Source organism: Mauremys mutica, chromosome 3 (genome assembly GCF_020497125.1).
Source record: "Mauremys mutica isolate MM-2020 ecotype Southern chromosome 3, ASM2049712v1, whole genome shotgun sequence".
Lineage (NCBI taxonomy): Eukaryota > Metazoa > Chordata > Testudines > Geoemydidae > Mauremys > Mauremys mutica.
Genome location: NC_059074.1, coordinates 91463635 through 91476946, shown reverse-complemented (window position 1 = coordinate 91476946; position 13312 = coordinate 91463635). Strand labels below are relative to the sequence as shown.

Here is a 13312-nt window from a genome sequence, read left to right as displayed (position 1 = left end):
GCCGCCCTCGCAGCGACCAGCAGAGCGCCCCCTGTGGCTTGCCGCCCCAGGCATGCGCTTGGCATGCTGGTGCCTGGAGCCGCCCCTGGGTTTATTGCAGATGTGCTCATTTGACTTCTGTGATGCAGAAGCCTGGGCAGCAATAACATTAAGGTGATATTCATGGCTGAGATCATCTGGCCTTGTATGAGAGATGAGAACATGTGTGGAAAACCTTCTTCCATTCTTGGAGATGGTCTATTAAGTTCAGGAATGGATGAAATACTAGAAAAGTTGAAGGGTACTAAGATCCACAACTACTATCAAGGGGTCTACCAGCCATCCAGAAGAAGGTTTGATGTTCCTGCCTTTAAATATCATAAACCACAATATTCGTCTTCCTCATTATCCTACTCCAGGTAGAGATGGCAGTTCAAGCAACCATCATCTTAGCAACAGCTACAGAGGAGGAAAAATTTTAAATTTCGTACAAAGGGTAAATAAACAGCTTCCTTGTCTTTCACAGTAGGGCTTAGACCTCACGTTTGCCGAGACACCCAAGAGCATCAGATCAACCTTGATCCAACCACCTCCTTCCCCACTTTTGGAAAAAAAAACTTTCCCGCTCCTTCAACATCTGACATGCTTTCACAATGGACAGTTGGATCCTGAAATTATACAGAAAATTTATTCTATTCAGTTCAACACAATACCTCCCACCAGTCCTCTTGTCCCTTCTCTCTTTAGGGACCTTTTTGTGAGAATCTGTTAGGAAATCCAGTCTCTAATGTAAGCAAGGAGCCATGCAGAAGAATTCAAGGGAATTCCATGGAAAGGGTTTCTAGTCCAGATACTTTCTGATCCCAAAGAAAGATGGAGACCTTCTGCCTACTTTAGACTTGTGAAAATTCAATTAATTAATCAGGGAGTTCAAATTCTTTGTGTTAACCCTAGCATCAATTATCTCCTCCGTATCCACCCAAGATTGGCTTGGATCTCTCAGTTTTTAAGTGTATTTTAGAATTATCAGACCTTCACGTTACAAATACCTTCATTTCATCATACGAGAGGACCGCTTCCACTACAGAGTCCTCCTTTTTCTCTTCTCAGGTGCACGTGAGTAGTCACAAAGTGTCTGCAGCAGCAGCACATCTAAGGTGACAGGCCATCCACATTTATTTCTATGTAGACAATTGATTCATCAGTGTATCCTCTCAGGGAGGACCTTTTAACAGTTATGGTCCAGACGTGATCCCTCTTCAAAAACTGAGACTCAGAATAAACTGGATAAAATTACAACTCCTGTATAGTCAATCCAGTTTATTGGGGAATTCTGGATTCTTGAAAAGTAATAATCTTCCATCCAGAAGGAGGATTTATGAAAATCTTGATGGCAGCAAAGACTCCACAAGAAGCCCTTTCAGTCAAGTATCCGCCTCAAGATGAGAATTGGCTTGCAAAGAATTATCTTCCAAATTTGGACAGCATGTTCTCCAAACTGACAGTTTGGAAAGAGGTACCATCGTTGTTCAGTTGGTTGATTCAGCATCACAGTGTTTTGAAGGAGTAACATTCAGCCCCCCAGCTTTGTCGACTATGATTACCTCAAACATTTCATACTTGGGATGGGGAGCTCCCTTGTACAACCTGACTGTCCATGGCTATCAGAACCACTGGGAAGGGACTCTGCAAATGCTAAAATTAAGAGCATTCCATTTGATTTCAAATCCTTTCTCCTCATCTGCAAGGCAAACTCATCCATGTAGCAATAGACACAGCAGCAGTGTTCTCTGTGAGCAAACAAGGGGCCCACTCCAGCCAACTGTGTAGAGAAACAGTGGCACTGTTGAACTGGTGCATCCAGCACCATGTCTACCATATAGCCCTACATCTCATGGGCAAAGTCAACAGTCTTGCAGACCAGTTGAGCTGAGACGGAAGTGAACAGTACAAATGGTCACAAAATCTTAGTAGTAAATGAGATATTCTGTCTTTGGAGCTATCCAGATAGAGACTTATTTGCAAGCAGATACAATTCATAATGTCCAAGGTTTTGTTCAAGAACTGGAGTAGAAATCCAATCCATATCAGATGCATTTCTGCTTGACTGAGAAATAGGTCTCCTTTATACCTTTCCCCCATTTATTCTCTCTCCAAAGAGTCATAAGAAAAATAAGACGGACAAAACAAGAATAACCTTGATTGCCGCAACACAGGTGAGACAACCAATGTTTCCAGATCTTCTTCATCTGTTCAGAGGGAACTATCGGTCTCTTCCACTAACCACAGATCTACTGACCCAACAGAACAGATGGATTTACCAGCTGGACCCCACTCTCTGCACTTGACAGCATGGACCATAGGATTGTGACAAACCTAGAAAAGTCCTCCTCTCTTGAACTTTCTTGTGTCTGGATAAATTCCAGAAAACAGTCAACTCTCAGATGCTATGATTTCAAATGGAAAAGATTTTTAATCTGGGCCAATACTAACAACATGGATTCAGAAACATATTCTGAGTACTCCGTACTTGAATACCTCCTTCATTTAAAGTGATTAGAACTCTTTCTATATCATTCTTGAAAGTCCACTTAGCAGCCCTTTCTGCACACCATGCATTAATTGATAAGACTAAATTCACACATGACACAGCCAAGAGGTTCATGAAAGGAATAGTAAACATTTTCCTCCAGTAAAGAGGTAACTCTGACATGGGAGCTTAACCTAGTATTTACTCCATTCATGAAACCCCCATTGAGCAAGTGGGGTTACTTAATTCTCCTTTCAGTCAAACCAGCCTTTATTGTAGCAAGCACATCTGCTAGAACCGTAAGCAAGTTACAGATCCTCATGGCTGACCCACCAATCACTGTCTTTTACAGGGAAAAAGTCCCCCATCTGCATCCTAAATTCCCTCCCAAAGTTAAAATTGACTTTAATCTGACTCAGATCAATAACTTACCAGTATTCTTTTCTACACCTCATTCTCATTCGGATGAGGTAAAGCTTCATTCCTTAACTGCCAAGAAGTCACCAAAAGTTTTTATTTCATTTGGGGTTGCTAATAATAAAGGAAACATAATTACATCACAACATTTGTCTAAATGGGTTAGGTTTTGTACAGAGAAAAGCTGTTTTGTATAGTGGAAAGCTACAAACAAAGCTCTGCCCCAATTCCAAGGGAAAATATGGTTTCCATGTCATGCATCAAGCTTATCCCGATTTTAGAAACATGAAGAGCTACAACCTGGAGCTCTATTCACACTTTCACAAAGCATTACTCACTAGATCTAGCATCCTGGTCAGATGTTCAGTTTGGTAATTCAGTACTACAATCATTATTCAATTAGGACTCTGCATCTCAACTTACAGAGATTGTGGTACTGCTTATCTAAGGAGGGAGGGGGCATGAGAGCACTGCTGCAAGAAGGTTCCACTGTCAGAGCTGCATCACTGGATATCACTTGGGCGGGAATGTGCAAAGTCCATTTGTAAGAATTTGGGTTATAGGTGAATAATCTTTGTCTGATTTTAAATGGTTGTTTTCTTTTTGTAGGTCACATTGGAATTCTTCAAGCTACACAGATGACACAGGAAGTTACAATAAGAGATTTAGAATCAGAAAAATCTAGATTAAAAGAGAAACTATCTCAGATGGAAGAGGAAAGAAATCTATTGCAGAGCAAAACACAAAGTCTGGATGAAAGACAAAGGCAGCAGATTCTGGCAATGGAAAAGGTAAAAACAAAAAAACCACGGTTCTTTCTATTTTAGATCAGCAAAATAGAAGCCTTAGAATTCTAACTGGAAATATTAATGAAGTCTGAAATATTAACTCCTTTAAAAGACTGGAGTGTCTGATTGTATGGAGCAGCGATAGCACATTACACTGCCCTGTGGGGCACATATGGTACTGCTAACTTTTCAAGTTACTAATGTAGATCATGTGCATTGCATAGTTGAAGGTGATAGTTTCAGCTGAGATGATGACAGAGAGGAGGTAGGTGCAATGTTATCCAAACTGATTTCTGGCATCTGTTGTGCTGCTTGATTGATTCTTGAAGCAGATTGCCAGTAATCTTCCTATGTGTGTCATCTCCCAGAGTGCCCCCGTGAGGTGGGAATGGGGCTGAGGTCAAGGAAAAATTGAAAATCAGTAAGCCTTGAAAATGTATGTGCAGGTACCCAATAGGCCCATGACAGGGCAAATATAGCAAACTAAAACTTGAGCTATTGTATAATGATTCTTTAATTGTTTCTTTCTGTTCCCACCAGTTAAGATCATGATGATGATATAGATTACATATAAAATAATGGCAATATACAAAAACCTGTAGGAGAACACTTCAACCTTCCTGGCCACACAATAGCACATGTAAAGTAGCCATTTTACAGCAAAAAAATTTAAGGATCAGACTTCAAAGAGAAACTGCTGAGCTTCAGTTCATCTGCAAATTTAATACTATCAGATCAGGATTAAACAAAGACTGTCAATGGCTAGCCAACTACAAAAGCAGTTTCTCCTCCCTTGGTGTTCACACTTCAACTGCTAGAAGAGGGCCTCACCCTCCCTGATTGAACTAACCTCGTTGTCTCCAGACTGATTCTTGCCTGCATATTTACACCTGCCTCTGGAAATTTCCATTACATGCATCTGATGAAGTGGGTATTCACCCATGAAAGCTTATGCTCCAATACATCTGTTAGTCTTTAAGGTGCCACAGGACTCATTGTTGCTTTTTACATATCCAGACTAACACGGCTACTCCTCTGATATACAGTAATGGAGTCCAGAAACACGTACTGATTTAAACTATGTTATGTTGTTTGAACAACCTTCTTTCTGACTTTTGTCCTGAGAGGGCATCATAATAAGGAATTTCCTCCTTGCCTCACTACACATCAGCACTAGTTCAAAACTAAAATAAGAAAGAAAAAGGACTGATATCCAAACCATATTTGTAGCTCAGAGAATAATGAATTGGAAATTGCCTCTAGATCTGAAATTTGTCTGCTTTTTTTAACATGATAAAATAGAGCAAAAAAAGAGACAATAGATTTTAACTTCTTATACTTAGTCTATAATTGAAACACCTTTTTGAGTATAGTTTAAAAATCTGGTTTAAGGGTATTTATTCTATGCTACATATATATGAAGTATAATTGTTTTTGAGTATTTGTGTAAAACTTCACTAGTTTTTCCTTTTTTACCTTTTTCTCCTTACTGAGATAGACAAGTACTTAAGAATAGGGGATTTGCAATTTTTTGTTGTCTGGCTTTTACAGAAGGTAAATGAAGCAAGGGAAACACAACGAGAGTATTATGAGAAAGAGCTGATAAAGCTGCAAACCAGATTGGAAGGGGAAGCTGCACTTTTAAATGAGGCTCATTCTAAGACCTTGGAAGAATTAGCATGGAAACATCATACTGCGATTGAGGCTGCACACAGCAATGCTACCAAGGAAAAGAAAAAGCTGCAACTGGTAAGTTATGAAGAAAACAAGAAAGAAAGGGTGTTCCAAGTAAGAAAGGGTGTTGAGCCAAACTATGAGAAAATGGTATATGCATATGGATAGCATGTATTGATTCCCTTATTTCATCCTTTTATCCCTTATTCTCCTAAGAGGGCTTGACTTTGGTACATGTACATTTGTAAAGAATAACAAAGGGCATTATAGTGCTCTGGGGTCCTTTTATATACAACCATGCACACTGCAATTCCTAAATGAAACATGGACAAGTTGAGGGTGATATAGCAGTCCTAGTTGTGTTAGCTAACTTGCTATTGATTTAAATACATGTATACAGCAAAGCCATAGTTGCACCTTTATAGTTAGGAAAAATAGTATATTAAAGATTACTCTTCAAACTTTTGTGGAAAAGTGAACATACTTTTGACAAGATGCAGGAGCACTATGTGTTGCCCATTGAACACACAGTTAATCTCAGGATAGCTTCCCCCCCCACCCCCGCCCTTGCACAGGTGCTTGGGGAAAGAACTATGGGCCTAATCCATAAATCAGTGAAGTCACTGCAAATCTTTCCATAGCCTTAGGGAGATGTAGATCTAGCTGTTTAGTAGTGGCTGCATGGCACACAGTGGAAAGAAAATGCTTTTGACAGAGCTCCATATCTAGAGTTGTAGGACTGGGTTGAACTTCAAGCTAAAGAGTTTTTGCTGCTGCATTATTGCATTGTTAAAATATGTTTCTTTGGGTATGTCTACACTACCAGAGTAGTTCGAGTCTACTTAAATCGAATTTGTGGAACCGATATTACAAAGTCGAACGTGTGTATCCACACTAAGGACAGTAATTCGACTTTGTGAGTCCACACTAACGGGGCAAGCGTCGACATTGGAAACGGTGCACTGTGGGCAGCTATCCCACAGTTCCCGCAGTCCCCGCTGCCCATTGGAATTCTGGGTCGAGCCCCCAATGCCTGCTGGGGGAAAAAATGTGTCGAGGGTGGTTTTGGGTAACTGTCGTCATTCAATCGTCACTCCCGCCCTCCCTCCCTGAAAGCGCTGGCGGGCAATCAGTTCATGCACTTTTCTGGTGAGTGACAGCGCGGACGCCACAGCACTGCAAGCATGGAGCCCGCTGCGATCATCGCTGCAGTTATGGCCGTTGTCAGCTCCTCACACCTTATCGTCCACCTCTTCCACAGTCAGATGCTGAGAAATCGGGCGAGGAGGCTACGGCAGCGCGGTGAGGACATGAAGTCTGAGAGTGGCACAGACCTCTCACAAAGTACGGGACCCCGCGCCGTGGACATCATGGTGGCAATGGGTCATGTTCATGCTGTGGAACTGCGATTCTGGGCCCGGGAAACAAGCACGGACTGGTGGGACCGCATAGTGCTGCAGGTCTGGGATGAATCACAGTGGCTGCGAAACTTTAGGATGCGTAAGGGAACTTTCCTTGAACTGTGTGAGTTGCTGTCCCCTGCCCTGAAGCGCAAGGACACCCGGATGTGAGCAGCCCTGAGTGTGCAGAAGCGAGTGGCCATAGCCCTCTGGAAACTTGCAACGCCAGACAGCTACCGGTCAGTAGCGAACCACTTTGGCTTGGGCAAATCTACCGTGGGGGTTGCTGTGATGCAAGTAGCCAACACAATCGTTGAGCTACTGCTCTCAAAGGTAGTGACCCTGGGAAACGTTCAGGTCGTCATAGATGGCTTCGCCGCGATGGGATTCCCAAACTGCGGTGGGGCTATAGATGGAACTCACATCCCTATCCTGGGACCGGCACACCAGGCCAGCCAGTATATTAACTGAAAGGGCTACTTTTCAATGGTGCTGCAAGCATTGGTGGACCATAGGGGACGTTTTACCAACATCAACGTCGGATGGCCGGGCAAGGTTCATGACGCGCGTGTTTTCAGGAACTCTGGTCTGTGTAGACGCCTGCAGGAAGGTAGTTTCTTCCCGGACCACAAAATAACTGTTGGGGATGTGGAGATGCCTACAGTGATCCTCGGGGACCCAGCCTACCCGCTAATGCCCTGGCTCATGAAGCCCTATACAGGCGCCCTGGACAGTGACAAAGAACTCTTCAACTACCGGCTGAGCAAGTGCAGAATGGTGGTGGACTGTGCTTTCGGACGTCCCAAGGGGAGATGGAGAAGCTTACTGACTCGCTCAGATCTCAGCGAAACCAATATCCCCATTGTTATTGCAGCTTGCTGTGTGCTCCACAATCTCTGTGAGAGCAAGGGGGAGACCTTTATGGCGGGATGGGAGGTTGAGGCAAATAGCCTGGCTGCTGATTACGCCCAGCCAGACAGCCGTGCGATTAGAAGAGCCCAGCGGGAAGCGCTGTGCATCCGGGAGGCTTTGAAAGCTAGGTTCCTCGGTGAGCAGGGTAACCTGTGACTATTAAGTTTGTTTACAGAGAAGCTGAACTTGTCCCCGTTTCTTTACCCAGTTAATGTTGACTATCCTCTGCAGTTAAATACCCCGTTCACCCCGTTCACCCCCCCCCCCTTCCAACACATGTTTAAAAATAAAATACATGGAACTTTGTTAATTAACACCATTTTCTTTATTACTGATTTTGCGGTAAAGGGTTGAAACTGGGACACTGACTGTGGTGGGTAGGGTGTGTAGTGATGTAAAGACCACTTCTAAACTCGAGGAATGACAGGCTCCTGCTCCTAGAGCGGTCCGCAGTGGCGGACTGGTTGTTTCAACGGAGCCTGCCACCCCTCCTTTTCGGGACTCTGTCTGTGGGGGCTATGTGACTTTGTGGCAGGGGAGGACGGTTACAGATCCCCTGCTGCGTGGCTCTGTGATCCAGGATAAGGACCACTGCATAAGATCTCTAACCGCCCTCCCCCGCCACAAAGTCACATATACCCTCCCCCCCCACAGAACATGAAAACCACCTCCCAGACTGACCAGGGTGCCTAGTGACTGCACTGTGTGTGTGACCTGCTGCTGAACCTGCCCCCGTGTCTGTACCCTGGTAAAGGTGACTGTCCTGTCCAATTACCAACCCTCTTCCCCCACTTCAAACACAGTCTCCTCTAAAAGAACATGACGGAAACAGTAATTAACAGAAAAGTATTTTTTATTATCAACTAGACAGTTAGGGGATGAAACTGAGACGGGGGCTTGGGTTAGGCGGGAAGGAAAGGACTTATCAAAATTTTGGGAATGACAGCCTTCTTGTAATGGAGCACTCTGCAGGGGTGGAGTGACAGTTTTCACGGCCCCTGCCGCCCCTCCTTCTTGGTACTTTGGGTGAGGGGGGTATGGGACTTTGTGGTGGGGGAGGGCGGTTAGAGAGAGGACTGCTCTGTCCTCCTGCCTCCGGTCCTGCAGAACATCCACAAGGCGCCGGAGCGTGTCCGTTTGCTCCCTCATTAGTACAAGCAGCATTTGAGTCGCCTGCTGGTCTTCCTGCCGCCACCTGTCCTCCCGTTCGCTGTGTGAGTGCTGGTACTGCGACATGTTCTCCCTCCACTGGGTCTGCTGGGCCGCGTCGGCTCGGGAGCAGCCCATAAGTTCAGCGAACATCTCGTCCCGTGTCCTTTTCTTTCGCCGCCTAATCTGCGCCAGCCTCTGTGAGGGGGATGCCGGGGTAGGTCGGGAGACAGTCGCAGCTGTGTGATGGGAAAAAGGGAGTGAATTCCTTACAAAGATACATTTTTGCGAACAATGAACATAGTCTAGTCTGTCTCTGTGAACAAGACCATGCACAGCACCTATCTCATGCGCACTCAGGACAAGTTCGAATTTTCGGCCTTTGCATTCAGTGCCTGGGGTCTTGCAGAGGAGATCAGACAAGCGGGGCAGCACAGCAGAATTCGAGTAGCAGGCACACATGGTAAGCCGTAGACTTTTGGCTGCTTAAAACTTAATTTATAGCAGTGCTCTCCTTTCACGGTCAAAGCAATGCTCCTAGCGTTGGCCAGTTCCTGCTGCCGGCAATCCGGAAAGCATAAACTCTGCCCCTGTCCCACCCCCTCGCGGCTGTCCCCGGGAAAGATCCCTGTATGCTGCCCCTGTCCCGCCTCCACCACGTGGCTGTAAACCGCCGGTTATAGTTATGTAAAGGAACAGGCAAGCAGTCCCAATACTAACATTCCCCTAATTCAAAGCAGGCCACCATGAGCGAGATCACCCTGATGAGGATCAGTAACACAGATAAAGACCGCATGCTGCGTGAAAACCAGCAAAAACCAGGGCCCTATGCCGCCATGCTCGTCGAGACAATGATACCAGAATACCTGATGATAGCCTGGTGCGGAAAAGTGTGCTACCACGGAGGACGCAATAAGGCCGCTCTCCCCAGGAACCTCATGCAGAGGCTTTTCAATTACCTCCAGGAGAGCTTCGTGGAGATCTCCCATGAGGATTTCTGTTCTATCCCCGTATATATTGACCTTCTTTTCGCATAGTTAATATTCCTGTTCTGTTAAAAATAAATGTTTACATGTTTAAAGCACTTACCGACTGATCCTTCCCCTGATTCAGGGTCCGGGATAACGGCTGGGGAGGGTTGGTAGGGGATCTCCGTGAGGGTGATGAAGAGATCCTGGCTGTCGGGGAAATCAGCGTTGTGAGTGCTGTCGACTGCCTCGTCCTCCTCATCTCCTTCCTCATCTTCCCCGTCCACGAACATCTCCGAGGAACTGGCCGTCAACACTATCCCATCCTCAGAGTCCACAGTCAGTGGTTGGGTAATGGTGGCGGCCACACCTAGAATGGCATGCAGTGCCTCGTAGAAACGGCATGTCTGGGGCTGGGATCCGGAGCGTCCGTTTGCCGCTTTGGTCTTCTGGTAGCCTTGTCTCAGCTCCTTGATTTTCACGCGGCACTGCATTGCATCCCGGCTGTATCCTCTCTCTGTCATGGCTTTGGAGATCTTCTCATAGATCTTCGCATTCCGTTTTTTGGAGCGCAGCTCCGAAAGCACAGACTCATCGCCCCACACAGCGATCCAAGTCAGATCCAAGACTTGGAAGTCAGATCCAAGACTTCCCGATCAGTCCATGCTGGGGCCCTCTTTCGATTCTGAGATTGCATGGACACCTCTGCTGGAGAGATCTGCATCGTTGCCAGTGCTGCTGAGCTCACCACGATGTCCAAACAGGAAATGAGATTCAAACTGCCCAGACAGGAAAAGGAATTCAAATGTTCCCGGGGTTTTTCCTGTGTGGCTGGTCAGAGCATCCAAGCTCAGACTGCTGTCCAGAGCGTCAACAGAGTGGTGCACTGTGGGATAGCTCCCGGAGCTATTAGCGTTGAATTCAATCCACACCTACCCTAATTCGACATGGCCATGTCAAATTTAGCGCTACTCCCCTCGTCGGGGAGGAGTACAGAAATCGAACTAAAGAGACTTGTATGTCGAACTAAATAGCTTCGTTGTGTGGACGGGTGCAGGGTTAATTCGATTTAACGCTGCTAAATTCGACATAACCTCCTAGTGTAGATGAGGCCTTTGTTGTTATGAACACTAATTCTGAAGGAGAATGATTTCTGACTGAAACTGTTTTCCTTTTGTATTGAGTATTTCCAATATTTTTCAATGCCTACCTGTTCTGTATTGTATATGGATTTGGCCAATTGAAATATCTGTAGGCCTTATAGGTGGATTATTTTTGTAGATTTTCTCAACTGTGCTTTGCTCCCATCTGCTTTCAGTGTTGTTTTATTGTACTTGTTTTGTTTGTTTATTTGTTGGTCTTATAAATTATTTTAGTTTTGATTTTGGAAGGTGTGCAGAATATATGGGGGTTCTTAAAATATTTTCACCAAGTCATTATATTGGCTTATATTAGAAAAGACCTTTGTTTGTCAGAATGCAGTTGTTGACATGGGGAAGGTGGATTTGACTCTCTGGGAATAGAGAAATGAGAGAAATGTTAATAAGCTATGGAGCCTTTAAGCTTTAGGTCAGCAATGGGAGTCCAATAAAGATAGGTTGTTGCTGAAAATTGTAGACATCTAATGGTTTTTAGTGGCCTTTGCAATATGAGAGAGACAATAGCTGAGGCAATATCTCTTAATGGACCAGCTTCTGTTGGTGGAAGGTACAAGCTTTCAAGCTTCATGGAGCTCTTTTTCTGGTCTGGGGAAGGTAACCACAGTGTCTAAGCAAAATACAAGTTGGGACACATTGTTAAGCATAAGGAGTTGACACATGCTATAGGACACCATTTAAAATGAAGTGGGCAACTAGGAGTTAAAATTCTCATAATGAGTCATAAAAATAGTGTCTCTGAGTCCATAGTTTTTAGTGTCTGGCAGAGTTATGAATTTAAGTTAAGCTTGCCTTTTGAAGGTGTTGAGCAGGTTTCCTTTGAAGATGAGGAAGGAGAGGTCAGATATGGAGTGATTGCTTTGTGAAAAGTGTACACCCATGGGTGATAGGGTGTTTTTGTCTTTTATTGTTTTCTGTGTGAATTAATTCGAGAGCATGGTGATTGCCTGGTTTCACCCACACAGTTACCATTGGGGCATTGATTCAACAGAGACACTGGTTGCATTACAACAATTTGTTACAGACCCTGCTGCCTGCAAACCCTTAATTGCCCACTTCATTTTAAGTAGTCTTCTATAGCATGTGTAAACTCCTTATGCTTACCAGTCTAACCCAACTTATATTTAGCTTAGATACTCTGGTTGCCTTCCCTACAGCTGAAGAAGAACTCTATGAAGCTTGAAAGCTTGTACTTTTCATCAACAGAAGTTGGTCCATTCCTCACTTACCTTGTCTCTCTCATATCATGGGACCAATTTGGCTACAACACTACAAACAACTTTGGAAAATGAGTTATTGGTCCTGTGTCCATATCACAAATGTCCACCTTCATTGTGGGCTGACTTATTAGGGATCCTCAGTAGAGGATAGGGACTGAGTCAGCATAGAGACTGAACTACTCCCTAGTAAATATTACCTGTCTCAAGTCTAACGTGAGACAAGAAGTCCCTGCTGATGGCTTTGCAAAGATATACTGTGCTGTGGAGGGATAGAGGAAGGAAGACCCCAAGTATACTTTTGTGGAGAAAGTAGGAAGAAAGTGTAAGGAAGTAAAAGACAAGAGGAGGAGGAAGAAGGAGTGACAGTACGGTGAGAGGTGGTATATGTATTGAAAGGTTTATTTTTATTGTAAATTGTATCTTTTAGTATGTTATAAGCAGAGCTGGTAGCACCTACATTTTATATCACCTGGCACCGTTTTCAGTTGCTAATAACTTTGCCAAACTTCAGTCATTAAAGGGGTGAAATTTTCCATGCTGGGTGTCTACCTCAGGCTGATTTTTTTTTGTTAAGTATCAGGAAAAAAATCAACCAATTCTGATAATCAGATTGGGAAAAAATGTATTGTATCCCATATTAAAAAAGAGAAAAAAAAGTTAAAACTATTTTCTTCATGCTTGGGGAAGAAGGGCTGGAAAATTGTCAGAGATGTTGCCCTAGTATCAGGGATGTGCCTTTTGTTATTCCATTGAAAAGATGTCAAATTTGGACAAGTTATCATTTATATAAGAAAAATCACAATTGGCACATGTTCAGTAGAGACTGGCTGGGATTTTGCCACCAAGTTCTTCAGATACCATCTGCATGGAGCATGCTCCATCTCAGGGATGCTGGACTCCCTTTGCAATGGCTGCTGCTAGCTTCTGTGATCAATGTGGTGCTGGACATCAGAACAGAGAGAAGAAAGACAGTCTCCCCAGTGCTCTCAATAGCACTTCCTCCCCACCTCACCCCCAAAGCAGCTTGGAACAGGAAAATCTAAATTAGATGCAGAGGGGAAAAGAGCTGAGCTAGAATTATGGAGTAGGCTTGGGACAAGAAGCCAGGGGGATGGGGA

At 44.4% G+C, this 13312-nt stretch overlaps 1 protein-coding gene across 4 annotated transcripts in view; it reads left to right on the top strand.

Moving 5' to 3' along the window:
• Positions 1-13312, top strand: part of FAM184A (family with sequence similarity 184 member A) — a 165649-nt gene that overhangs the window by 65668 nt on the left and 86669 nt on the right. For all 4 annotated transcript variants that reach the window (XM_045010480.1, XM_045010478.1, XR_006578178.1 and 1 more), the window contains exons 4-5: positions 3536-3717; positions 5266-5463. In XM_045010480.1, coding sequence (XP_044866415.1) covers positions 3536-3717; positions 5266-5463 — 380 coding nt within the window. The remainder of the gene's footprint in view (positions 1-3535; positions 3718-5265; positions 5464-13312) is intronic.